At 42.7% G+C, this 27279-nt stretch overlaps 1 protein-coding gene across 3 annotated transcripts in view; it reads right to left on the bottom strand.

Moving 5' to 3' along the window:
* The window catches only part of LOC137518608 (dynein axonemal heavy chain 5-like), a 553928-nt gene that overhangs the window by 85665 nt on the left and 440984 nt on the right, over positions 1-27279 (bottom strand). For all 3 annotated transcript variants that reach the window (XM_068236692.1, XM_068236695.1, XM_068236693.1), the window contains 5 exons: positions 20441-20596; positions 18726-18908; positions 14414-14584; positions 7912-8290; positions 2073-2344 (listed from right to left, as the gene is read on the bottom strand). In XM_068236692.1, the coding sequence (XP_068092793.1) occupies positions 2073-2344; positions 7912-8290; positions 14414-14584; positions 18726-18908; positions 20441-20596 (1161 nt within the window). The remainder of the gene's footprint in view (positions 1-2072; positions 2345-7911; positions 8291-14413; positions 14585-18725; positions 18909-20440; positions 20597-27279) is intronic.

Below are 27279 nucleotides of genomic sequence, written 5' to 3'. Positions count from 1 at the left end.
GATTCTTCCCAAAAGAACTCATCCGACTGGTCCATGTACCTGTATACCTCGTCATCGGAAAGCCCCCTTCTTGCCATTTTGGATTGCTAAATTTATGGGGTTTTCCTCCGAGACTACCCAGAAAAAAAGAGCACCTACCTAGCAAAAAGGGAGTATTTGAGAGGTATTGGGGTTGGTGGGAAGTGGGGTCTCAGAGGACAATCAAATACAATTACAGCACAATCGACTCCAATCACAGCACAATCAAATCTGATGCACTCGGAAGGTGATGGGGGGAGGGTGGGATTGGGTGTGGCAGGAAGTGGGGTCTCAGGCAATCAAACAATCACGGGGCAATCGAAGCCGATCACGGGACAATCAAATACAATTACAGCACAATCGACTCCAATCACAGCCCAATCAAATCTGATGCACTCGGAAGGTGATGGGGGGAGGGTGGGATTGGGTGTGGCGGGAAGTGGGGTCTCAGGCAATCAAACAATCACGGGGCAATCGAAGCCGATCACGGGACAATCAAATACAATTACAGCACAATCGACTCCAATCACAGCACAAGCAAATCTGATGCACTCGGAAGGTGGTGGTTGGAGGTGGTGGGGGGAGGGTGGGGTTGGGTGTGGTGGGGGGGGGGAGGGTGGGGTTGGGTGTGGTGGGAAGTGGGATCTCAGGCAATCAAACAATCACGGGACAATCGAAGCAGATCACGGGACAATCAAATACAATCGCAGCCCAATCAAATACAAGCGCAGCACAATCGAATACAAGCGCAGCACAGTCAAAAACAATGCACTTGGACGGTGATTAGGGGGGGGGTCTGAGGGCGATTTGAGGGGGTGGGGGGTTGATCAGGAGCCTGCACGGGGCAGACTGAGTCCTGATCTGATGAGAGGCAGACACAGGGGGTTACTGATCGCAGATCAGTTAGTGATCGCTGGGGAGGACAGATGTAAACAAAGAGCAGGGGATGTAATCAGAAGGGGGGTATGAGGGCAATCGAGGGCCTGGGCAGGTGATCGGTTACCCCCGCGGGGCAGTTAGGGTCTGCTCTGATGGGTGGGGGTGCCAAGGGGTGATGGACAGGTGATAGACAGGTGATCAGAGGGGGATCAGAGGGGGATCAGAGGGTAAGGTAGCTGTATACAGATGTATACAGTATACAGGGGGGTAGTCTGGGATGGGGTCTGGGGGTGATCTAAAGGTAGGGGGGGGGATCAGGGGTGACTAGGAGGCAGTTAGGGACCTAACGCAGGGGATAGCGTTTAAAGTTAGTGATAGGTGGGGGGGTTGGGGTTTTTAAAGGGGTGCAAGGGTGCTGGCAGGGGTCTGCTGGGGTGATCAGGGGGGGTATGAGGCCTGGGGTGGGAGATCAGGGGGGCTGTAGGCAAAAAAAACGTGTGTGCTTTGATACTCACAAAGTGCTTCCTCCTCGCTAGTGGTCTCTGCAACAATGAGACCACGAGGCGAGGAGGAAGCACGTATAAGGCACTTTGTTTACTTAACAAAGTGCCTTATACCTTCTGATTGGCGGATCCCCGAGATCCCTCCGCTCGCCGGCGCTGCTAAGTGGCCGGCGAGCAGAGGCAAAATGCCAGGCTTCCGACTCCCGGCGGAGGATCGCGTCACGGATGACGCGATCGCTCCGCCCACGCCCATACAAGGACCGCCGCATTTTGTCTATACGGCGGTCCTTGCGGCGTCAGCTTCCCGGCCGCCATTTGTCTATACGGCGGTCGGGAAGTAGTTAAAATAATGTTTCAACACTCTGGACTCTGCCACCAGAAGACAGGCTTGGTAGTCAGTAGCATAAAATATTTGATATATTCTCCTACTTTGCCACGCGGGCAGAGCCATCTCTTCACTTCTCCCCACGCCCAGCTAAACACCACTGAGTTAACAAGTACCCTAAAAAAGTACTGTCATAATTATTATGAGTATTTTCTTGATTGATGGTGGCATAAAAGGAATTTTATTGATAAGGTGTGAAAATATCACCTAGGAGAAAACTTAGGAGAAAAAGTCAATTGAATAAGGTCCATGTTTTTTAGTAATACATAGTATAGATGTAACGTTACCTGAGCTATGGTTCTATCAGGGCACCAGCTACGAATGAGGAGCAGTTTCCTGAAAGTATCCAGCAAACTATCATAACCATCTGGCAGTGGAGTTTCTTCAGGTGCTTCTTCATCAAACCAGATTTTCCATGTTTTCTCATTTCTTGCCACTTGTCCCAGTAGATTATTAAAAGGAGGCAAGTTGGACAGTTGCACCAGATTGAGCCATGTCATATCAAGAATCCATTTTTTTGGCTTTGGTTCAACAGAATTTAGATCTAAGGTGGCTCCACCTAAGTAAAAAAAAATTACAAATATTCTTGAGTTTAAAAAGGAAATTTACTAAATATAACAATGAATTAAACTGCTTTTTTTTTTTTACAGTATTACTTAACCACTTGAGGACCGCCCCCAGCCGATGGGCGGCGGCAAAGTCCGGGCCCAAACGACCGCAATACGCCCATCGGCGGGGGCGGCTGCGTGGGTGGCTATGCGGCGATCGCGTCATTCGTGACGCGATCAGCCGCCGGGGACTGGCTCCGCCCACCGCTCGTAGTAACCCGCCAGCCGTTCGGAAGCGCCGGCGGGTTACTAGCACCCGGATCGCCGCATGGAAATAGTATAATAGGCTTTGTAATGTATACAAAGCCTATTATACTGGCTGCCTCCTGCCCTGGTGGTCCCAGTGTCCGAGGGACCACCAGGGCAGGCTGCAGCCACCCTAGTCTGCACCCAAGCACACTGATTTCCCCCCCCTGCCCCCTGATCGCCCACAGCACCCCTCAGACCCCCCCCTGCCCACCCCCCAGACCACTGTTTGCACCCAGTCACCCCCCTAATCACCCATCAATCACTCCCTGAAACTATCTGTCAACGCTATTTTTTTTTTTATCCCCCCCCCTGCCCACTGCCCCCTCCTGATCACCCCCCCACCCCTCAGATTCTCCCCAGACCCCCCCCCCCAGACCCCTCCCCCCGTGTACTGTATGCATCTATCCCCCCTGATCACCTGTCAATCACCTGTCAATCACCCGTCAATCACCCGTCAATCACCAGTCAATCACCCCCTGTCTCTGCTACCCATCAATCAGCCCCTAACCTGCCCCTTGCGGGCAATCTGATCACCCACCCACACCAATAGATCGCCCGCAGATCCGACATCAGATCACCTCCCAAATCCATTGTTTACATCTATTCTCTCCTCTAAACACCCACTAATTACCCATCAATCACCTATCAATCACCCCCTATCACCACCTGTCACTGTTACCCATCAGATTAGACCCTAATCTACCCCTTGCGGGCACCCAATCACCCGCCCACACGCTCAGATTGCCCTCAGACCCCCCTTTATCAATTCGCCAGTGCAATATTTACATCTGTTATTCCCTGTAATAACCCACTGATCACCTGTCAATCACCTATCAATCACCCCCTGTCACTGCCACCCATCAATCACCCCCTGTCACTGCCACCCATCAATCAGCCCCTAACCTGCCCCTTGCGGGCAATCTGATCACCCACCCACACCAATAGATCGCCCGCAGATCCGACATCAGATCACCTCCCAAATCCATTGTTTACATCTATTCTCTCCTCTAAACACCCACTAATTACCCATCAATCACCTATCAATCACCCCCTATCACCACCTGTCACTGTTACCCATCAGATTAGACCCTAATCTACCCCTTGCGGGCACCCAATCACCCGCCCACACGCTCAGATTGCCCTCAGACCCCCCTTTATCAATTCGCCAGTGCAATATTTACATCTGTTATTCCCTGTAATAACCCACTGATCACCTGTCAATCACCTATCAATCACCCCCTGTCACTGCCACCCATCAATCACCCCCTGTCACTGCCACCCATCAATCAGCCCCTAACCTGCCCCTTGCGGGCAATCTGATCACCCACCCACACCAATAGATCGCCCGCAGATCCGACATCAGATCACCTCCCAAATCCATTGTTTACATCTATTCTCTCCTCTAAACACCCACTAATTACCCATCAATCACCTATCAATCACCCCCTATCACCACCTGTCACTGTTACCCATCAGATTAGACCCTAATCTACCCCTTGCGGGCACCCAATCACCCGCCCACACGCTCAGATTGCCCTCAGACCCCCCTTTATCAATTCGCCAGTGCAATATTTACATCTGTTATTCCCTGTAATAACCCACTGATCACCTGTCAATCACCTATCAATCACCCCCTGTCACTGCCACCCATCAATCACCCCCTGTCACTGCCACCCATCAATCAGCCCCTAACCTGCCCCTTGCGGGCAATCTGATCACCCACCCACACCAATAGATCGCCCGCAGATCCGACATCAGATCACCTCCCAAGTGCAGTGTTTACATCTCTTCTCTCCTCTAAACACCCACTAATTACCCATCAATCACCCCCTATCACCACCTGTCACGGTTACCCATCAGATTAGACCCTAATCTGCCCCTTGCGGGCACCCAATCACCCGCCCACACCTCAGAACGTCCTCAGACCCCAGCCCTGATCACCTCGCTAGTGCATTGCTTGCATCTATTTCCCCCCTCTAATCACACCTTTGAGACACCCATCAATCACCTCCTGTCACCCCCTAGCACACCTACCCATCAGATCAGGCCCTAATTTGCCCCGTGTGGGCTCCTGATCACTCGGCCAAACCCTCAGGTCCCCCTCAGACCCCCTTCCGATCACCTCCCCAGTGCATTGATTGCATCTATTTTCCCCTCTAACCGCCCCCTGAGACACCCATCAATCACCTCCTGTCACCCCCTAGCACTCCTATCCATCAGATCAGGCCCAAAACATCCTGTCATCTAAGAGGCCACCCTGCTTATGACCGGTTCCACAAAATTTGCCCCCTCATAGACCACCTGTCATCAAAATTTGCAGATGCTTATACCCCTGATCAGTCATTTTTAAAAATTTGGTTTCCAGACTACTCACAGTTTTGGGCCCGTAAAATGCCAGGGCAGTATAGGAACCCCACAAGTGACCCCATTTTAGAAAGAAGACACCCCAAGGTATTCTGTTAGGTGTATGATGAGTTCATAGAAGATTTTATTTTTTGTCACAAGTTAGCGGAAACTTGTGACAAAAAAAAAATCTTCTATGAACTCACCATACTCCTAACAGAATACCTTGGGGTGTCTTCTTTCTAAAATGGGGTCACTTGTGGGGTTCCTATACTGCCCTGGCATTTAAGGGGCCCTAAACCGTGAGCAGTAGTCTAGAATCCAAAGGCCTCAAAATGACCTGTGAATAGGACGTTAGGCCCCTTAGCGCACCTAGGTTGCAAAAAAGTGTCACACATGTGGTATCGCCGTACTCAGAAGAAGTAGTATATTGTGTTTTGGGGTGTATTTTTACACATACCCATGCTGGGTGGGAGAAATCTCTCTGTAAAAGGACAATTGTGTGTAAAAAAAAATCAAACAATTGTCATTTACAGAGATATTTCTCCCACCCAGCATGGGTATGTGTAAAAATACACCCCAAAACACATTATACTACTTCTCCTAAATACGGCGGTACCACATGTGTGGCACTTTTTTGCACCCTAAGTGCGCTAAGAGGCCCAAAGTCCAATGAGTACCTTTAGGATTTCACAGGTCATTTTGCGACATTTGGTTTCAAGACTACTCCTCACGGTTTAGGGCCCCTAAAATGCCAGGGCAGTATAGGAACCCCACAAATGACCCCATTTTAGAAAGAAGACACCCCAAGGTATTCCGTTAGGAGTATGGTGAGTTCATAGAAGATTTTATTTTTTGTCATAAGTTAGCGGAAAATGACACTTTGTGAAAAAAAACAATTAAAATCAATTTCCGCTAACTTGTGACAAAAAAAAAAAAATCTTCTATGAACTCACCATCCTCCTAACGGAATACCTTGGGGTGTCTTCTTTCTAAAATGGGGTAATTTGTGGGGTTCCTATACTGTCCTGGCATTTTAGGGGCCCTAAACCGCGAGGAGTAGTCTTGAAACGAAATTTCTCAAAATGACCTGTGAAATCCTAAAGGTACTCATTGAACTTTGGGCCCCTTAGCGCAGTTAGGGTGCAAAAAAGTGCCACACATGTGGTATCGCCGTACTCAGGAGAAGTAGTATAATGTGTTTTGGGGTGTATTTTTCCACATACCCATGCTGAGTGGCAGAAATATCTCTATAAATAGACAATTGTGTGTAAAAAAAATAAAACAATTGTCATTTATGGAGATATTTCTCCCACCCAGCATGAGTATGTGTAAAAATACACCCCAAAACACATTATACTACTTCTCCTGAGTACGGCAATACCACATGTGTGGCACTTTTTTGCAGCCTAACTGCGCTAAGGGGCCAAAAGTCCAATGAGCATCTTTAGGCTTTACAGGGGTGCTTACAATTAGGCACCCCCCAAAATGCCAGGACAGTGAACACACCCCACAAATGACCCCATTTTGGAAAGTAGACACTTCAAGGTATTCAGAGAGGAGCATAGTGAGTCCGTGGCAGATTTCATTTTTTTTTGTTGCAAGTTAGAAGAAATGGAAACTTTTTTTTTTTCTTTTTTTTGTCAGAAAGTGTCATTTTCCGCTAACTTGTGACAAAAAATAAAATCTTCTATGAACTCACCATGCCTCTCACTGAATACTTTGGGATGTCTTCTTTCCAAAATGGGGTCATTTGGGGGGTATTTGTACTATCCTGGAATTTTAGCCCCTCATGAAACCTGACAGGTGCGCAGAAAAGTCAGAGATGCTTGAAAATGGGAAAATTCACTTTTGGCACCATAGTTTGTAAACGCTATAACTTTTACCCAAACCAATAAATATACACTGAATGGGTTTTTTTTTATCAAAAACATGTTTGTCCACATTTTTCGCGCTGCATGTATACAGAAATTTTACTTTATTTGAAAAATGTCAGCACAGAAAGTTAAAAAAATCATTTTTTTGCCAAAATTCATGTCTTTTTTGATGAATATAATAAAAAGTAAAACTCGCAGGAGCAATCAAATAGCATCAAAAGAAAGCTGTATTAGTGACAAGAAAAGGAGGTAAAATTCATTTAGGTGGTAGGTTGTATGACCGAGCATTAAACCGTGAAAGCTGCAGTGGTCTGAATGGAGAAAAAGGCTCTGGTCCTTAAGGGGCGAAAAGACTGTGGTCCTGAAGTGGTTAAAGAGACACTAAAGTGAAAAAAAATATATGATATAGTGAATTGGTTGTGTACTATGAATAATTACTAGAAGATTAGCAACAAAGAAAATATTCTCATACTGTTATTTTTCAGGTATATAGTGTTTTTTTCTAACATTGCATCATTCTATAATATGTGCAGATTACACAACACTCAGCATTCAAAATGAGTCTTTCAGAGCAGTCTGTGAAGTAATGACCTCTCCTCTAGCAGAGAAAAAGTAAACAGTTTACTTACAGTTGAGATAATAAAAGTCAGATAACAGACCTCTCCACGACAAACTTAGTCGGAGAGCTTAATGGCTTGTTTGCATAGAGATAAGAACTGGAGTTTCTCACCTCTTCCTGTACTGGAAACAATTACACTGATGTATCTGATCTTAATGTTTTATTTCTTAGCTGTGCTACACATACAAATCATAATATCATCATTTTTTTTCGCTTCAGTGTCTCTTTAATGTAATGTACTGTAAATTACTGTAATGACATTCTGCTATCTGTACACATCAATGTTAACATTAAAAAAAATGTAGTTTAATGACAATAATCTTGTCAGTACACTACATTATAACTGTAAAACATTTCCTATATGTTCCGAGTGTATTTTGCCCTATCCATATCAGTATACAGCCTTCTAAATTACAGCATGTTCCTGTACCTTTGATGAAAGTCTGAAATTCATTGTGGGAAATTTTCTTAGCTTGCAGGTCTATCTTAAGTGCCATTAGTAGCGTAAAGAGAAATTTGTGGTCTTCATACAGGCCTCGAGCTGTATACTTAAACACCTCAAAGGTAAGATACTCTATGATGTTTGCAATTCTCTTGGCTGTCAGCTGGGATTTCACAGATCTCTCCATGGACAAGTCGAAGATGCCCAGGAACTGACGGAGGGATGTCTGATACATGACATTCACCAGACTCATTTCCACGATAAGGAAGTAGAGGATACTGCCACGTGTGGCCACAGGGCGATATTCCTCCCGAGCTGTATTAATCTTCACTTCTGTCTCTGCTGCAATTGTCAGCTTCTCACTGACCTTGAATGTAACAAGACATAGAACACAAATATTATATCAATGGAGCACATGATGGTTTTATACATGGTTTGAAACCCAAGATGCTTAAACGCCATATCTATTTTCACACCTGCTCAATGATTAATCTTACAGTATCCCAAAGTTATTAGAATGATGTAACATACAACACCTTTACTTTTACATTTGCATGAAGGTTAAGGCATAATATATAATATCTGTGACTCTGCTGTACATCCAACTACATACAGCAGGGACCTTCACAGTCATACCATGATGGTTGGACATTCTTGGGTTTTCAGAGAATCAAAGGTTTTACACACCAGTTTAAAATAAACCAGGCAGCAATTATACAAATCATGGTAGACAACAATTGATTTTTATGCACGTTTATTTTCTATTACAATCAACAGCAAACAGAAAGACAGAAACAGCAAACAGAAAGAAATCCAAAGCTTTTTCCTCTCTAGCCAAACTAAATAGAATAAAACAATGATTCACATAAAGAGTGAAGATGCACTTCAAGCAGTGGAATAGCAATATGGGTTTTCCCAGGGCCACTACTAGGCCAAATGGGCCCATTAGGGCCTTCCCTTCAACTACATCATTAGCTCTTCATTAATAAAGTGCTGGTAATGATCACCTCAGCTGGTGCTTTGAATAGTGGTAATTATTAATAAACCTTTTGCCTCCCCTGCTTATACCTCTCTGACACTGTGGCTGTTCTTGGCAAGTTTTGGTGCTCCATTCTAGTAGTTATGTATAGGGTGCTTGAGGGGCCCAATGTAAAACTTGCACTGAAGCCCACCGCTCTTTAGCTATGGCACTTACTTTAAGTGTTGGCTAAAATGAAAGCCTACGTAGAAATTCAGGTGAATTCTGTGGTTTTACAGTGCCAGTCATAACCAGCAAGAAATGTGCATGTCCATATATAAATCCCAATTCACCACAACTGATGTGAGAGAGCCGCAGTCTTTGGTTCTCCACAAAACACAATGCAATTATGGGTCAGGAAAGATGAACTTGCACTCTCCCCTGCCAAGATGGGACTGTACTAAGCCAAGGGGTTGCTTTTGGTGGTCCTTCAGCTTACTAAGGCTCAGTTCACACTAGATCAGCGGCCTCAAGTAGTGCACAAACAGACATGCAGAAAGGGCCCATGCTTTCCTGTGGATCCAATCACACATGTCTTCCATGTCTGTTGTGGTCCACACCAAGAAAGTCCAACCAGTTCAGCTTTTTCAGACAGCAGGCTGGTCTCCATTCATCAAAGAAATGGGAAGGAAAAGTGGATTTTAAAATTTGTGCAACTCTGCTTTAGCACCTTAACTGTGCACAAGAGGTTCTCCCTGAAACAGTGCTGTCGGTAACCTTGGTTGACTCTTTGGTCTAATTATATGTGCTGACCGTTTTTTGACTCTGTTTTTTTCCACAGGCTGAATTGTTGAAACGTATTGCAAACTGTGTCTCCGTGCCTTTGTGCACTTGTATGGTCTTGCTTTGTTTTCTTGCAACAATGTTACTGTATTACTGTGTATACATTAAGCATTGTACTGTATCTAATTGTTGCATATATGGATACATATAATGTATGTCACAAGAGTGGTCATTTCCTTATGTGCTTTAATACAAAACCACTTTCTTACAAATTATTTATGTGTGCTGGTATATTTTTCATGTACAGTAATATTATTTGTCTTAGTTGATGGCTCACATCCACCCAATATACTACAGCACCAAGGCTATATACTCTGAGGCTTGTTGTAATTAATCTTGGCGAGCAAACGATTTATGTAAGTAATTTCTGCAACATGCCCTACATAATGTAATGATAGTATAAATGCTACTGAAATAGCATTGCCTCTGCATGTGCTTCTGAAGACAGCTTCCATCTGAAGGTAGTCTCAGAGCCAATGCAAAATAGAAAAGTTGAGTTATACAGAGCAATGCTATTTTTGATGTTTTAAAGAGAACAGTTTACATATGAATAGTTCTTCTGACATTCTCTGTCAGTTCAGCAGGTGAGAGGGGTTTACCCTGAAACAAACAGTGTGTTTATTGGGATGTAGTAATGCATAAATGTATTTATAGTTGCTGTATATGTTTACCTGCATCAGATAACATAAAGCCAGGGCCGTGTCTAGATCCAATGGGCACCTGGGTAAAGGTAACTTGGGGCCTCCCTGACCACACCTCCCGAACTGCTTCCACCAATGCACTGCCATCACATGTCTATATCACGTCAGGGAAAGCTGCTGCAGCCATGGCCCATGTGATTCACAACAAGGAATGAATGAAACCGTGGGAATTGGTGGAATCAGGTAAGGTATATTCCTGCCTCAGGGCTGGGACAAGGTTATCCAGTACTAGAGAAAGATGGAGATTCCAAAGTGCAACCTTCCCGAGAATTGTGCCAGCCCAAACATCGGTAGTAAATGTGCCCAGAGTTTTAGGTTCCCCCTCTAGTATATTGTGGGTTGCAAAAGTATTCAGCCCCCTTGAAGTTTTCCACATTTTGTCACATTACTGCCACAAACATGAATAAATTTTATTGGAATTCAACGTGAAAGACCAATACAAAGTGGTGTACACGTGAGAAGTGGAATGAAAATCATACATGATTCCAAACATTTTTTACAAATAAATAACTGCAAAGTGGGGTGTGCGTAATTATTCAGCCCCTGAGTCAATACTTTGTAGAACCACCTTTTGCTGCAATTACAGCTCCCAGTCTTTTAGGGTATGTCTCTACCAGCTTTGCACATCTAGAGACTGAAATCCTTGCCCATTCTTCTTTGCAAAACGGCTCCAGCTCAGTCAGATTAGATGGACAGTGTTTGTGAACAGCAGTTTTCAGATCTTGCCACAGATTCTCGATTGGATTTAGATCTGGACTTTGACTGGGCCATTCTAACACATGGATATGTTTTGTTTTAAACCATTCCATTGGTGCCCTGGCTTTATGTTTAGGGTAGTTGTCCTGCTGGATGGTGAACCTCCGCCCCAGTCTCAAGTCTTTTGCAGACTCCAAGAGGTTTTTTTCCAAGACTGCCCTGTATTTGGCTCCATCCATCTTCCCATCAATTCTGACCAGCTTCCCTGTCCCTGCTGAAGAGAAGCACCCCCAGAGCATGATGCTGCCACCACCATATTTGACAGTGGGGATGGTGTGTTCAGAGTGATGTGCAGTGTTAGTTTTCCGCCACAAAGAGCGTTTTGCATTTTGGCCAAAAAGTTCCATTTTGGTCTTATCTGACCAGAGCATCTTCTTCCACATGTTTGCTGTGTCCCCCACATGGCTTGTGGCAAACTGCAAACGGGACTTTTTATGCTTTTCTGTTAATAATGGCTTTCTTCTTGTCACTCTTTTCTATAAGAGCCAACTTTGTGAAGTGCGCAACTAATAGTTGTGCTATGGTGAGATTCCTCCACCTAAGCTGTAGATCTCTGCAGCTCGTCCAGAGTCACCATGGGCCTCTTGACCGCATTTCTGATCAGCGCTCTTCTTGTTCGGCCTGTGAGCTTAGGTGGACGGTCTTGTCTTGGTAGGTTCACAGTTGTGCCATACTCCTTCCATTTCTGAATGATCACTTGAACAGTGCTCCGTAAGATGTTCAAGGCTTTGGCAATCTTTTTGTAGCCTAAGCCTGCTTTAAATTTCTCAACAACTTTATCCCTGACCTGTCTGGTGTGTTCTTTGGCCTTCATGGTGTTGTTGCTCCCAATATTCTCTTAGACAACCTCTGAGGCCGTCACAGAGCAGCTGTATTTGTACTGACATTAGATTACACACAGGTGCACTCTATTTAGTCATTAGTACTCATCAGGCAATGTGTATGGGCAACTGACTGCACTCAGACCAAAGGGGGCTGAATAATTACTCACACCCCACTTTGCAGTTATTTATTTGTAAACAATGTTTGGAATCATGTATGATTTTCGTTCCACTTCTCACGTGTACACCACTTTGTATTTGTCTTTCACGTGGAATTCCAATAAAATTGATTAATGTTTGTGGCAGTAATATGAAAAAATGTGGAAAACTTCAAGGGGGCCGAATACTTTTGCAAGCCACTGCAGATAGCTAGATGTGTTCCCCAGGATTAGGTATCCCCAATATAGATAGCAATATGTATTCCCAAGGATTAGGAATCCCCTAGTATAGATATCCAGAAGTGCCCCCAGTGTTAGGTAGCCACCACTTCTTCCCCCCTTCCAGTATAGATAGCTAGTTGTGCTCCCCAGTGTTAGGTAGCCTCCCCAAGTATAAATTGCCAGCTGTGTCCCCCAGTATTAGGTAGTCTCCCCTAGTATAAATAGTAATACGTTTACCCTTGTATTATGTAGTCTCCCCCCTAGTAAAGATAGCCAAAAGTGTCCCCCAGGATTAGGTAGCACCCTTCCCCCCAGTATAGTCAGATGTGCCCATAGGATTAAGTAGCCTCTCCCTGCCAGTGAAGATAGCCAGATGTCCCCCAATTTAGGTAGCCTCCACCCCTCACCCATATGCAGAGCGATGCAAGTGGAAGTGACAGTACAACTCACCTGTCAGTGCTGCCGGTAACTTCAGAAGGTCTTCTCCCCATCGCATAGTTCTGTGTCTTCTCTCTGACTCCTCCAGAGGCGCCGTAATGAGAGGCACCACTAGAGAGTAGCAGAGAGGAGACATGGAACTGTGCGATTGGGAGAAGACTTTCTGGAGTTCCCAAAGTCACTGACAGATGAGTTGCACTGTCACTTCCGCTTTCATCATTCTCGATATAGACGGGCAAGGGGGCACTCGGACAGGCCCTGCCTCAATCCCCTGCCTGCAGCTGCTTCATCCACCAAGTACCCAGCAGTGCAGCGGAACAAATTAAATTTTTAAATGGGCCATGATGTGAGATGCTTGGGGGAGCCCCTATTGACTCTGGAGTCCGGGGACAATTGCCCCCCTCGCCTTAATTGTAGTCCTGGCCCTGCATTAAGCTTAGGCATGTATGAAGTAACATTTCTATACTAACAGTTATTATATTTCTGGTACATTGTAATGATCTGCGCTGCTGTCTGCACTGGCAGACAGCTGTTTGACCATTTTTTAGGTCTGAGTGCTGCAGGTCTCTGGAAAAGAGACTTGTCTTCACTCTGCAAGTTTCAGAGCTGCTGTTCTGGGGAGGAATTTGCATACATTTGTTATGCAAATTGCTTAGCTGCTTCCTTTGATGGCTTGCAGTATAAATACCATTTCTTCCCAGAATTCCCTGCTGGTCATACTGGTTTGTTCCTGCTTACTTACCTGGAGTGTCAGCCTTTTCGTTTGCTAAGATTATCTTAGAGTAATTCCTTGGGAGTGCACTAGGCATTCCTTCTAGCGTAGTCAGGTTGTATTATCTGTATTGCCTTGTATTGTCTCTCTGTTGCTAATGTCTTGTCGCCAGCGGCGGTCGACAGGAAATCGCTCTGTCTCTTGGGGTTGCATTCACCCTAGCGATAGTGGCGGTGGTTCCTTCTGTCTGGGAGTGTAGGCCAGAGCTGCAGTTGCTACTGGCTACTCCTTCTGTCTGTCTTGTCTGAAGCGAACGCTTGCTGTAGGCTCAGTGAGGAAACCGTTTAGCAAGCGTTCAGGTTCTCTTTTCGATTTTGTGTTACATCGGTTAGTTAGGGTTGGCGTGCTTTGTCGCTGTTGCGGTTTTCGCGCAGCGACCGCGCTTAGTAAGTGCGTTTGTTATTTTCCTTGGCGTTCTGATCATTGTTATTTGCTGGGTCTTTCTTGCTACATTTGTGCTCTGTCTTACTCGGTCTTGTGTCACTATTGGCAATCGCCACTCTTGCGATTGCATTCCCACTGCGTTTCCGCTGTTGTGTGTTCGCCGTCGCCGGGTGGTGACTAGATTGGTGGACACACATACATTCTGTCTCTGTGCTCACTTTCTTTCTACAGGTGCATAGCATCAAAGCTGGGTTCTGTAGTTTTATACGCTTGTGGAGGACTTCCGCAGTGTCAGCGCACATCTTGTGCGCTGACCACGGAGATAATTCCGCAATCGTTACATACATACTTGTGAAAGTGTTACATTGTGCTATTGTAGTAGAAAACATGTCCATTAGTCTAAATAATGAATGCAAAATAGATAATATGGATTATACCTCCTCTGCTGTTGTTTTTGTTATTCTGAGTACTTCAATCAGAGATTCATCTTCTACAAGTGAGCCCTCGGTGCTGGTAAGACGAAACAAGAGATTGTCTTCAAGTTCCTGCATTTTCCTTTTGTTTGATGTTACTTCTTCCATTAATTTGACCCGCTCTGCTTCCAGTTCCTGCACAATAATTAAAAAAGGAATAATTAATTAGTTATTCATTAATAATAATTTAATTAACAATAATTAAAAGGAAATGTTGGTTTATCTAAACCTCAATCTCATCTAATGCTTAATTTGAACATTTTCGTCTGGCTCTAGCCTACAAACAGCAAATGTCTCTTTATAATTATGTTAAGACAACTAATTAAAACTGAGAACATCCCAGACCTAAATGAACAATTATTTTATTAATGTCTGTGTTTTTCTGGAGTTCTCTAATAAGTAAGTCTGTTTAAAGTTAAATGTCACTTTTATTGAGAAAACAATCCATCCTTTTCACATTACTTGTACATATTGAAAGGATTTTAGCACACATTGCCATAGGTCATTCCTTTTTCTGATGTGCATGTACTAATAGAAACTATTACAGAGACTACAAGAAATAGTAAATGGGAGTGTCAGCTTGCTAGAGTAGCTCCATATGTTTACACAAAGAGAAAAAGTCATGACTACGTCATGCACATGCACAGAACGCTCCCAGCTGGGGGTGAGCAGTGTAGGACATTTGCAGCCAGCCCGGCGCGGTCCACCCAGAAGAGGCTCCCAAGGGGCATTTAGGTAGTAAAGGAGGGGGGCAGAGGAGAACGGGGGTGGCAATGGGCATCAGGACAGCTTGCAGTACTTGACTGCTCCCCCGTTTCTGCTAGTTAGTTCGGCTCTGGTATCCTTTAAGTTGAATTGCTGAAATAAATGAACTTTTGCACAATTCTAATTTGTTGAGTTTTACCTGTATTTTGATGCCCCTGTGTAGATACACTTTTAACAGTAGCATAGCAATAGGTTAGAATATTTTTTTTCTCATCATTCATTACTGATAACTACAGGTGCGCATATATGCACGATTACAGTTGCCCACAGAAATCTGGGCTCAATCCATTGGGCAACAGTTCAGGGCCTAGTGCAGTACAGATGTATTGCTAGCCCGAAGGCAAGCAATGCACTCTGTTGTTATGGAGGAGGGAGGATACACAGCGCATGACAGAGTGGCACAAAGCAGACGAGTTGAGTAGCAGAACAATGGGCTCAGCTGAGATGATCCAGCAGTCCGGATCACTCTGCAATGTATTGGGGCCACTGTACACAGTGATTGATTCTTGGCAGAGGTAGCGCCAAACTGGCCACATCGACTATGAACCATCTAATGTGTGTACAAGGTTTTAGTCCATTTGTACTTTATGGAGCTATCTTATCTGTATTATTCAGCAGAAAACTTTTTTTTTAACATAGCGCTTGTCTTTAAACTTTGAATATGACAGTTGTTAAACATTATTACAATAATCAAGTGTTTTATTTTGCCAATACAAAGCCGCATCTATCTTGGTTATTTTAAACTAAATGTAATTCTGCTTTGTAGCTGTAGAATACACTAGTGTGCATTTAGCAGATGCCCAGATCTGCAGCATTTACTGTATTTATTGCAATAGCACAGGGGATAGAGATTGTATTGCCAGAAGCACTGCACATTGATATGAAGAAAGAAGTGGGCAGATGGAGCACCATGGTACACTTTTATCCTTTCCAATTGTTCTGTTACAGAGGCAGACCTTTATTGCACTGCAGAGGCTTCATGAAACGACTCAAACGAGAAAGGGAATAAATACTCAAAGAAAATACTGCACAAAGCTTTGCTAAAAATGTCATCAAGTATTTGACAATAAGATTTCTTAGATCTTCAATTACAGTTTACTCTACAAGAGGAAACATCAATCAGCAACATGCATCTTTTTTGGCACTCTTTTCATGGATATTCAAAAGCTGGTGAGCACTCAAAAGTCAGTCTAGTTATATCTCCCTGTGAGAGCAGATCTGTAATAATTCCAAATCTGAAAACCTTTTAAACACAGCATCTAATCTTATATTGTTATTAAAGCTCATCACAATTGTACTCCTACAGAAAGCAAAACTACAGAAGACAGATGTCATAGGGCTATTAAGCTTTTGTCATGTCATTCTTCATTATGCATTCATTTACTAAACAAATAAACAACAAAAATCTCAGCTATGCTGAAATATATAATATGCTCTTTATTAATTGCATAATGCTTTATCCATCACATGACTCAAGTGGTGGCAGTTACCGTAAGAGATAACCACTGGTATCCCTGCATCAGTTTTTCAGGATGTGCCAAGTCAGATTTCCAATGAACTAGTGAATATTAGTCACTTGAACTAAGATCAACCATGCAACTGATATATACGGTAACTGACAGCAACTGATATATTTCAGTTCTAAAAAAATCTTGTCAGAACTGGAAGGGATAATTGTTAAAAGACAATGGTGATGTAATATTCATTTGTAGGTACATCATGTGTTTATTTTAAATAATTTTACTCGGTTCAGCTTCCTTATAAAGCAGTGTTTCTCAAACCTGTCCTCGTGACTCCCCAACAGCGCATGTTTTGCAGGCAACCTCACCTATGCACAGCTGGGGTAATTAGTGTCTCAGCTAGGTGAATTCCATGTAGCTGAGACACTAATTACCCCACCTGTGCATAGGTGAGGGTACCTGCAAATCATGCGCTGTTGGGGAGTCACAAGGACAGGTTTGAGAAACACTGCTATAAAGAATCGGGCCTTTGTTTATGGTCACATAGCACAGAGGATGTCTCTACTGTAAATATTGGTATGGTCAGATAATCTACTTCATTAGATCCATCACTAAATTTAAAGATGCCATGAGACCTAACCCCCTTGAATAGATCAAAAAAACTAACCTACATAACTTTTAGCACATAAATAATGCGATAAAGAACTAGGTAAAAGCCTTAGGGCTAGTTTCCACTGTGCTCGGCATGTGTCTTGCGAGATGCGATACCGGCACAGCTGTGAGACGTCTCGCAGGCGAATCCCTCTAGACACGCTATGCACGGCTATGGGATTGGGATTATGCTGCAGGCCATCAGATTTTTCAGATGCTCTGCATACACTTCTATAGACTGCCAAATTCCATCCGAATTAGTGGCCAGGAAATCGGACCGTTTTCGCACAAATGGAAACCTAGCCTTATGCATGATAACTATTTGACGTAATTTTAAAATGTACATTATTCTTCTATTGCATCTAAGGCTCAGAAATTGATTTACAAAATGTACATAATGACAAGGTATTGGGATCTGAACAGGATTTGTCAATTGTTCTCAGTTCTGAGGCGCAGTGCTTGTGATGTTGGGAGGTATGTAGAAAGAGATGCTTCCCAGATGCCTCCTTTCTCCACAACATCTTAAACTGTATCTCAGCACAATCTGTTTGTAAAAAAAACATTTTCCACATGTAATAATGAGCTGGCTATAGAGGTGAAATTAGATCCATATGCATTCCTGTTGCAATGTAATAGGTTGGCTAGGAAGGGGGTAGGGTCTCTTTGTTAATATATTTTGTTAATATATTTGTTAATATATTTACTTAATGATGAAGTTAAGGAACAAATTATTTTTATTGAAAGGGCAAGAGAGTCATGTCTGTAAGAGAATGAATTGCTTCTGTGAGACACATTGAAGAAATGGAAGATGAGGTTTCGAGGCCAAAGGAAGGTCTTCTACAATCCTTTTTATTTCTCTATAATTTTTTTCAGTTTTTTCTTAAACATATGTTGTTGATGGTATGCATATTAATAGTTAAGGGTGGTGGACAATTTAGGCTGTAAGCTTGTGACTATAAGGCTGGTAGGAGAGATAGTGGACTGGTCTTATGAATCACTTGTGTTGATTTTTATGGCCAGATTTGGTGTTTCATATTATATAATGATGTGCATGTATGCTGCTTCTATAAGCTTTGTTAATTTTTGATATTCTTCTTTTCTTTATTTTTACTTATCTGTGTAACTACAATAAAACTATTTAAGGGTATGAAGTAAAAACATATCCCCCTTTTCATCAGGAGTAGGACACATTTAACTTTGTGAACTAAAGTTTTACATTTTGCACAGTAAAGGTTAAGAGAAACATGCGCAAACGTTGCCTTTTCGGCCTGAGGTACTGACAATGCAAAATCATTTGCCGTTATAACATCTACATTATAGTTTTCAGTAGGTTATAACATCTGGATAATAGTCCTTTATGATATGGAATATATAATGTAAATTGACTCCTCCTGACGTACCTGCTTCTCTGTGAGAATGACACGCCCAAGGAGCTGATCTTCCAACCCTTTCATTGTCACAGTAAAGTCAATGACAGCAGTTTTTGCACTTATTTCAGGTGTGTATGCAGGGTTTGCCAGCTTCGTTGTAATATACAGTGTGAATCCTTTCATAACATCTACTTCTTTATCACCAACTTTCACCTGGAATTAATTAAAATATAAACATGAAAGATGAAAATGGTTCCGTCTGAATAATAATTAATTTCAATGCATAGATATGAAGTCCAGTTTAATGTATTTATCAAATGATCTCTGAATCGATTGTTTAGGTTCTTGCTACTCAGTGGTGAAAAAACTGTGTACAATAATAGTATAATGTTTGCAGTTGACTTGCTTAAAAAAAAAAAAGACTATTAAATATAAAACCTCTTCACCTTTCCTGTGCCTGTTAAAGTCTTGGGAATGACAATGTCACTAAACTGCTTATCACCTCTCAAAACAAATCAGGAGACCTTGGTAAAAGCTGGCAAACTGACTGCCACAGCAGAAAACATTTTAGAATCACAATAAAATGTTCTGTAGCATTAGACAAACCAAATATATATTAGATCTAATGAATATTCATATCTGACTCTATCATAACGTATGTTTTTTTGTATAATGTTACTGCTGTGCTATTGTGTAAAAATATTACTGCAGATTAGCAGCTGAAAGAATTAAGGTCTCTGCTTGAAAATGGTAAATGTCGGCACTGAGATGAAGTTTGGGCAAAGGTTAAATCACTGTGAGGACTGGTGAATCTCTCAACTAAGTTCCACAGATACAGAGTCGTTAGTTAAGAGAATGCAAGATAAATAAAACAGAAAAATAAAGTAAAATAGTTCTCAGTGCTATTTGTGTATCCCATAGATGACAGTAATTATTCAGTAAGGTTTATTGAATACTTTTATTATGGTGTCTTCAGTCCGCGCGGCGGGTAGCGGCGAATCGGCGGCGATCGCGTACTACACGCAGCTAGCAAAGTGCTAGCTGCGTGTAGGAAAAAAATTATGCAAATAGGCCCAGCGGGGCCTGAGAAATCCTCCTGCGCAGGTTACCCCGAGCTGAGCTCGGGATAACCGGCAAGGAGGTTAAGAAGAACAGTCGGAATAAGGGGACATTTTTTTTCAAAAAGACCTTACAGTCCAATCCATGGACAAGAGGCTCTTACCCACCTCCGATGCCCCAGGAGGAGGTGGGGGTGATGACTCCCAGGGGGGGTCATGGTGGCATCTGGGAGACCCCTTTAGGAAGGGGACCCAAGATGCTCACCCCCCTGCCAGGATAAATGTGTATAGGGGTACTAGGTACCCCTTACCCATTTCTACAAAGGGTTAAAAGAAATAAAAACACAACTACAAGAAAAAAGTCCTTTATTGTTCTAAATTAACTTAAATACGTACCTGTACCTTTTAGAAAATGTTCCCACGCCAATATCCTCTATCTTGTGACATTGATTGAAGATCTCAGATTCCAACGACCCGCACAACCACCACCACACACCGCCAATCATGAAAGATCACGAACTCATGACGATCATGAACTCATGACGGTCACGAACACGTGATCACAAAAAACAGGTCGTGATTGCGAGTTATTCATGATCACGAGCTCGTGATGAGCACCTCTAATTACCAGATAGATTAGTTAACCCAGGTTTCATTCTACGAAGTAAAATTACAAAAATACGTTACTTTGAATGTTGACCCAGACTTGATAAAGTTTTTCTCCAGAACATTGTCCAGTGCTGGATCAAGCTCTTCTCCAACATCTTCAATCATTAGTGGTCTTCCCAATGACAGACTGTCTTCCAGGTGTGTTCTGAAATATTTGTGATTAAGGGATGTGACCTAAGTAGACACAATGAATAAAGACCTTAATGTAGAAAATAAGTTTCAGAGAAAAACAATTGCAAAACACATTCAAATAAAAAGAGGTACATTAAGCTGTCACAAAATGTTGAGTATTTCTTGTCAGAACAAAGCAATCCTGACTGTGTCTTAAACTTGTCAATCCCATATTGGCCTCGATTCATAAAGCATTACCGCATGCGTTATCGCCCAAGCGGTAAATTACCGCATGGTATGTTGTTGTTAGTGGATTCATAAAATTTAACGCATGTTTTACCGCATGTGGTAATAGTGCGGTAACAGTGCGGTAATGAAAACGTTGTTTGTGTCGGTAAACTGAATGAAGTGTAAACTGAATGAAAAAAAAGGGGGGAGGAAGGAAGCGATAAATAACTTGTTGTTATCGCCAGCAAAGACCTGCCGAGTTTGCTCTATTTATAAATAAATATAATAATAATTTATAAAAAATAAGTCACATGTGTCTAAAACTGCCCACTTCTACCCAGCATGCACCTTGTCATTAGGAAGTCAGCGGCAAACTACCGCACTCAGCAAATTATACCGACAGCTTTCCGCACCACACCGCACACTTCCCGCACACTTACCGACTGCTATCGCAATCACCTCGCACTCAGAATTTTTTTTAATGAATTCATTGCAAAACCCCTTATTTACCGCTAGAGGTAATTTCCTCCCCATCTCTGAACTACCGCACTCACTTTTATGAATCGAGGCCATTGTCTGCAATCAATCAATTAAACGATTATTCCAAATTATGTCTTAAAGCAACACAGTTTACATATGAAAGCCATACAAATTGCTTCAGGAGTAAAGCAATCACATTTGCTACTCTACATCGCTTACAAAACTCCTTCTCGGAAACAAACTGGATTTAAATTTTCCAAACTGTCTGATTGCATTTTTCATCAACCAAACCTCAAAATCAAACCAAAAGTAACCAATCAGTTTGCCATTCAGCAGAAGGTTTTAAGAGGTTCAGTCAATCCAAAAGCATTAGCTCCAAATCTGCCAAAACTGGTTGTTTTATTTAAATGGTGTATGTCCACTTTACACAATCCAGATTGTATCTGGAATTAAACACAGTTCAGAGTCGGTCTCTATATTTAGCGGTCTATTTATAAAAAATATGCAGATTCAAGCAATGTCTTGCAAAGGAAACGATTATTATTATTACTGAGTGCCAACATATTCCATGGTGCTGTACAGAGTAAGGACAAACATGGGGTACATAATAATACAGACATTGTTTTACCCAAAATATACACATTGGTACATAATACAGAATTGGTAGACATATTAATTAGTGACAAGTGTAACATGATGAACAAAATCTATAGCAAATTGCAAGACACAAATGGGCGAGAGAGTCCAGATCTTGTGAGCTTAAAGTCGAAAAAATAGGGTAGAAACAAGAGGTGAGATAATATACAATACGTAAATCAGACAGTGTGTTTTGGGTTATATTTAAATAGGGGAACAACTTGGCCAGAGGTTGAAGGGGAATGGCCTACGTTTGAGCGTATGCTCGACTGAAAATGTGAGTTTTGAGGGAGCACTTAAAGATTTCAGAGGTTGGAATTGATGTATGTGTTCTGAAAGGACATTCCAGAGGAGGGGTGAAGCGCATGAGAAGTCTCGTATACATGATTGCAAAGAGGTGATTTTAGAGAAGGACAGAAGAAAGTAATATGCAGAGCTCAGATTGTGGATGGGGTGGTATCTGGAAACTAGTGAGGAGGTTTGCAAGGGAGAGAGATTGTGGAGAGCTTTGTAGGTTGGAGTTAAGAGTTTTAGGTAGGTCCTCTGATTAATTTGCAGCCAATGAACAGCTTGGCAGAAAGGAGCAGCAGCTGAGAAGAGAGAATAAAGATGAATGAATCAAGCAGGAGAGTTCATTACAGACTGGAGCGGTGCCAGTCTGTTAGTTCATAGTCTACAAAGTAGTATATTACAGTAGTCCAAACAAAATATTATAAGAGCATGCACTAACACTACCCAGGGTGAGAAAGGGCTGGATGCAAGATATGGCTGAAAACAGTGGTAATTAGTAATTAACATTTAGGGCCTATTTCCACCAGTTCTGCATCAGTTTTCCAGCATCCAGATTTCTGGATTTCATTTAGTGCCTGTTTCCACTACACTCAAATTCTGGATGCAGAAAAACTGACACCAATGTATGTCTATAGGCCTGTTTCCACTAAACGCAATTTGCAGATTTCTGAACCATGCATCGTTTCCCACACAATGAACATGTTAGTGGAAACAGGCCCATAGACATTTATTGGAGTCAGTTTTCTGCATTGAGAATCCGTGTGTAGTGGAAACAGGCCCTTATCGTTATATCAGGCAGAGAAGTGGACATAGATAGTGGAAAATTATTAGTTCTGTTTTTCTCATATTGAATTTTAGGAAGTAAGAAGTCATGAAAGAGGATAGAGCAGACAAGCAATCAGGAACGCGTGTGAGGAGGCAGTTAAGGTCTGGGGATGAGAGGTACAGTTGTGCATCATCTGCATGTAAGTGGTATTGAAAACCAAACGAGCTTCCTTGCAAAAATCCTTTTTAGCCTGAGAAATAAAGGCCTGCAGTTTAATCAGCTGTTTAACATTTTATTAAACATTCTGTGGAAAATTGCGTAATGCACACTAAATGGATTTATAGGACCCCATACGGGTTCAATTTTCAGCTAAATATTTAGTAACATCGGTGGGGATCCCTTTGCGAATCCACACAGCTGGTGAAATGGTTTACATAGTTTACAAAAAAAGACAAAATACAAATATAACCAACTATGAACAGTTAATTTGAAGGAAATTGAATTGGGGTGATCCTTATTCATTGTCATAAAAATCCATGTAGTTGTCAAAGAAACTGGAAATGGGTCCTGTGGATCATGTTAGCAGTTCAGCCCAGTGGTCCTTAATTATTATTTAGAGATTCATTTTAGTTAAAGGGTGGTAATTAAATGAGGCATGTTAACCACTTTAGTCCTAAATAAAGTTATATTAAGGGCTTAATTTGGTCAAAACCTTTTTTTTAGTGTAGGTGGAGTCCAGTGGCGTAGCTAAGGAGCTGTGGGCACCGATGCAAGCTTTACATGGGGCCCTCCAAGCACTCTATACATAACAATTGATACGGCGCACCAAAATCTGCCAATGCAACTACAGTGTCAGAGGTGCAAGAAGGGGATGGGAAATAGCTTGTTAATGATTACCAATATTCAAAGTATCTATAGAAGTGATTATTATGAGCACAGGACCAATAGAGAGCTAATACTGCAGTTAGCAACCTCTGCAACCCCTATTGCTACGCCCGTGGTGGAGTCCCATATGCAATTAACTTTTTCTCCTGAATTTTCTCCTAGGTGATATTTTCACACCGTGTCATAAAATGCTTTTTAAACCACCAGCAAGCGAGAACATATTCATAATAACTCTGATAGTACTTTTTCACAAACTTTTAGGTGCTTTTTCAATTGTAAAATACTTAATAGTTATTTTAAAGAGAATATGAAAATTATCTCCTAGGAGAAAACTTGGGAGAAAAGTGAATTGCATATGGCCCGGAATAAGAAAAGATTAGAGTCTAGAGAATAGGCCATAAGCAATTCACTTTTTCACCCGAGTTTTCTCCTAGGTGATATTTTCACAACTTATAATGAAAATGCCTTTTACACCACCAGCAAGAAAAACAAATAATAAATAATAAAATAATTTTGCCACTACTTTTTCACCTACATGTTGGTAGTTTTCCTATTGCACAGTGCAAAAAGGTAATTTAACCACTTTCCCTCTGTGGGGACGAGTAACTACGCCCCTGCAAAATGCCACAACTCTGTGCAGGGGCGTAGGTACTACGTCCCTCCCGCTGCCCCCCCCCCACTCACCCACCCGCACTTGGTACCGCCGCTCATTAACTCTGTGCAGGAGCATAGGTACTACATCACTCCCAAAGCCCCCACCCCCCCCCGCTCGCCTCCCCGCGCTCGGTACCGCCGCTCATTACCGCCAATCGTCAGCCGCTAGATCAATGAATGGGAAAACAAATCCCATTCCTTGATCTAAGTTCCCCTGTGAATGGCCGCAGCCATCTATTCAGACGGCTCTGCCATTCATAAATGCCAGCCACGTAGTGCTACCGTTTGCGTACTAATAGTATGGTATGCTGAAGTCACCACTGAGGACATCTTGTTGCCAAATTATAATATTACATCCCCTTTTTTTTCAGTTTATCATCCCTGTTTCCCTTTTTTTTTTTAATAACCGCTGACCTCCCACACTCCCCTAAAGTTACCATTTTTTTATTTATTATTTTTTTAATATGTATACAAAAACTGTATACTACAATTACTTTTTAAATTAGGGATAGACGCAAAACTGAAAAACTGCACCTTTATTTCAAAATAAAATATTGGCGCCATACATTGTACTAGGGAAAAATTTTAAACGTTGCAATAATTGATACAAATGGGCAAATAAAATGTGTGGGTTTTAATTACAGTAGCATGTTTTATTTTAAAACTATAATGGCCAAAAAACTGAGAAATAATGAATTTTTTCAATTTTTTACTTATTATTCCCATTAAAACGGATTCAGAATAAAATAATTCTTAGCAAAAAGTACCCCCCAAAGAAAGCCTAATCAGTGGCGAAAAAACAAGATATAGATTGTTTTGTTGTGATAAGTAGTAATAAAGTTATAGGTGAATGAATGGAACGAGCGCTGCCGCTGACGGGTGAAAATTACTCTGTTTTTTTAAGAGGAAAAACCCTTTGAGGGGAAGTGGTTAAACTGATGAAAAATTATCTCCTAGGAGAAAACTCAGGAGAATAAGTGACTTGCATATGGCCCTGAGTCAGTTTGTACTTGCCATCTGTGCTCCTTCAGATAGAGTTCTTATTACTTCCTATCCTGATGATCCCATGAGCTCTGATAATTATTAAGTGTCTACTCTTAAAGAAAAACTAAACCAAACTAAAAAAAAAAAAAAAAGGAGTTTCACTTACCTGCTGTAATGATCCGCCCAGCTGGATGCACTGGCAGACAGCTGTTTGACCATTCCCCTAGTCTGTGGGCCGCAGGTCTCTGCAAGAGAGACCTGTTTTTCCATTACAAGTTTCTGGTCTGTTCTGCTGCTGGGGAATTTGCATACACTCGTTATGCAAATCTCCTACCTGCCTCCTTTGATGACGGGCAGTATAAAGAGCTATGTTTCCCAGAGTCCTGGGCTGGTCATAAGAGTTAGTTCCTGTGTAACACTCGCCTGGAGTGCCAGCCTTGCTCTTTGTTTGAAGATTAGCCTAGAGTAATTCCTGGAACTGCACTAGGCAGTTTCCCTAGTGCAGTTAGGATTGCATATCTGTTTTGTTTGTCTGTTGCGATTGTCCTGTCCCAGCGGTGGTCGACAGGAAGTCGTTCTGATCTTTGTTCTTGGAGTATAGCTGGAGCAGCGGTTGCTATCAGCTATCTCATCTGTTCTGTCTTGCCAGGATCGCACTCGCCTTGCGCTAGTGCTGTGGATCCGTCTGATCTCCATCTCTCTTGCTGTACTTGGATCGCACTACCCTCTTGCGCTAGTGCTGTGGATCCTTCTGCTCTGTCTTCCTGGATCGCACTAGCCTCTTGCGCTAGTGCTGTGGATCCTATCTCTCGCTTATTCCCGTTTTGGTGTATCTGTCTTGTCTGCTATGAACACTTGCTGGAGGCTCGGTGAGGTAACCGTTAAGCAAGCGCTCGCGTCCTCTGTTTCATGTTTGTCTGTCGGTGGTTAGTTAGGCGTGCTTGTCTCTGTTGTGCTTAACACGCGGAGACCGTGCATAAATGCGTGCACTGTTGCGAATGAGTGCGGTGTTCGCGTTTAGCTAGCGTTTGTTATTTTCCTTATCTCCTCATTGTATGATTTGCTGTGCCTTTGCTACTCTTGTGTTCTGCCTTGCTTTAGCCTTGTGTCACCTCTGGCAATCGCCTCTCTCGCGATTGCGTTCCTACTTCATATCTGCTGTTGTGTATGCACCGTCGCGGGTTGGCGACTAGTTTGGTGCACACACATACAATCTGTCCCTGTGCTCATTCTCTTCCGCAATCACTTCTCTTGCGATTGCGTTCTCACTTGGTTTCTTCTGTTGTGTGTCCACCGTCGCAGGTTGGCGGCTAGATTGGTGGACATACATACGTTCCTCATCTGTGCTTATTCGGTCTTGTGTCGCTGTTAGCAATCGCCATCTCTGGCGATTGCCTTCTCACTTTGTCTTCATGGTGTGTGTTCATCGTCGCAGGGTGGCGACTAGTTTGGTGGACACACATACCCTCTGTCGCTTTGATCTCTCTCTTTCAGGGCTATCTTGCCCTGCATTTCTTCCCTTCGTGCAATTCCTGTCTGGCGTGTGGCAGGGCAGAGGAGCTGTTCCTCTGCACTCCACAGCTCCATCTGTCGACAGGAATTTCCCTCTACAGGTGCATTGCACCTTTTGCTGGGTTCCCGCAAATTACACGCTTGTGGAGGATTTCCGCAGTGTCAGCGCACGTCTTGTGCGCTGATCACGGAGAGAATTCCACAATCGTTACAGTATGACCAGCCCAACCGAAATTCCCAGTGTAGAGGGAATTTCCGATTTGTACGATTTGGTCAAATATGGGTCCTGTATCTTTAAGAGGTTTAAGAT

This window comes from Hyperolius riggenbachi, chromosome 5, assembly GCF_040937935.1.
Source record: "Hyperolius riggenbachi isolate aHypRig1 chromosome 5, aHypRig1.pri, whole genome shotgun sequence".
Classification (NCBI taxonomy): Eukaryota; Metazoa; Chordata; class Amphibia; order Anura; family Hyperoliidae; genus Hyperolius; species Hyperolius riggenbachi.
This window is presented reverse-complemented; position numbering and strand designations above follow the sequence as displayed.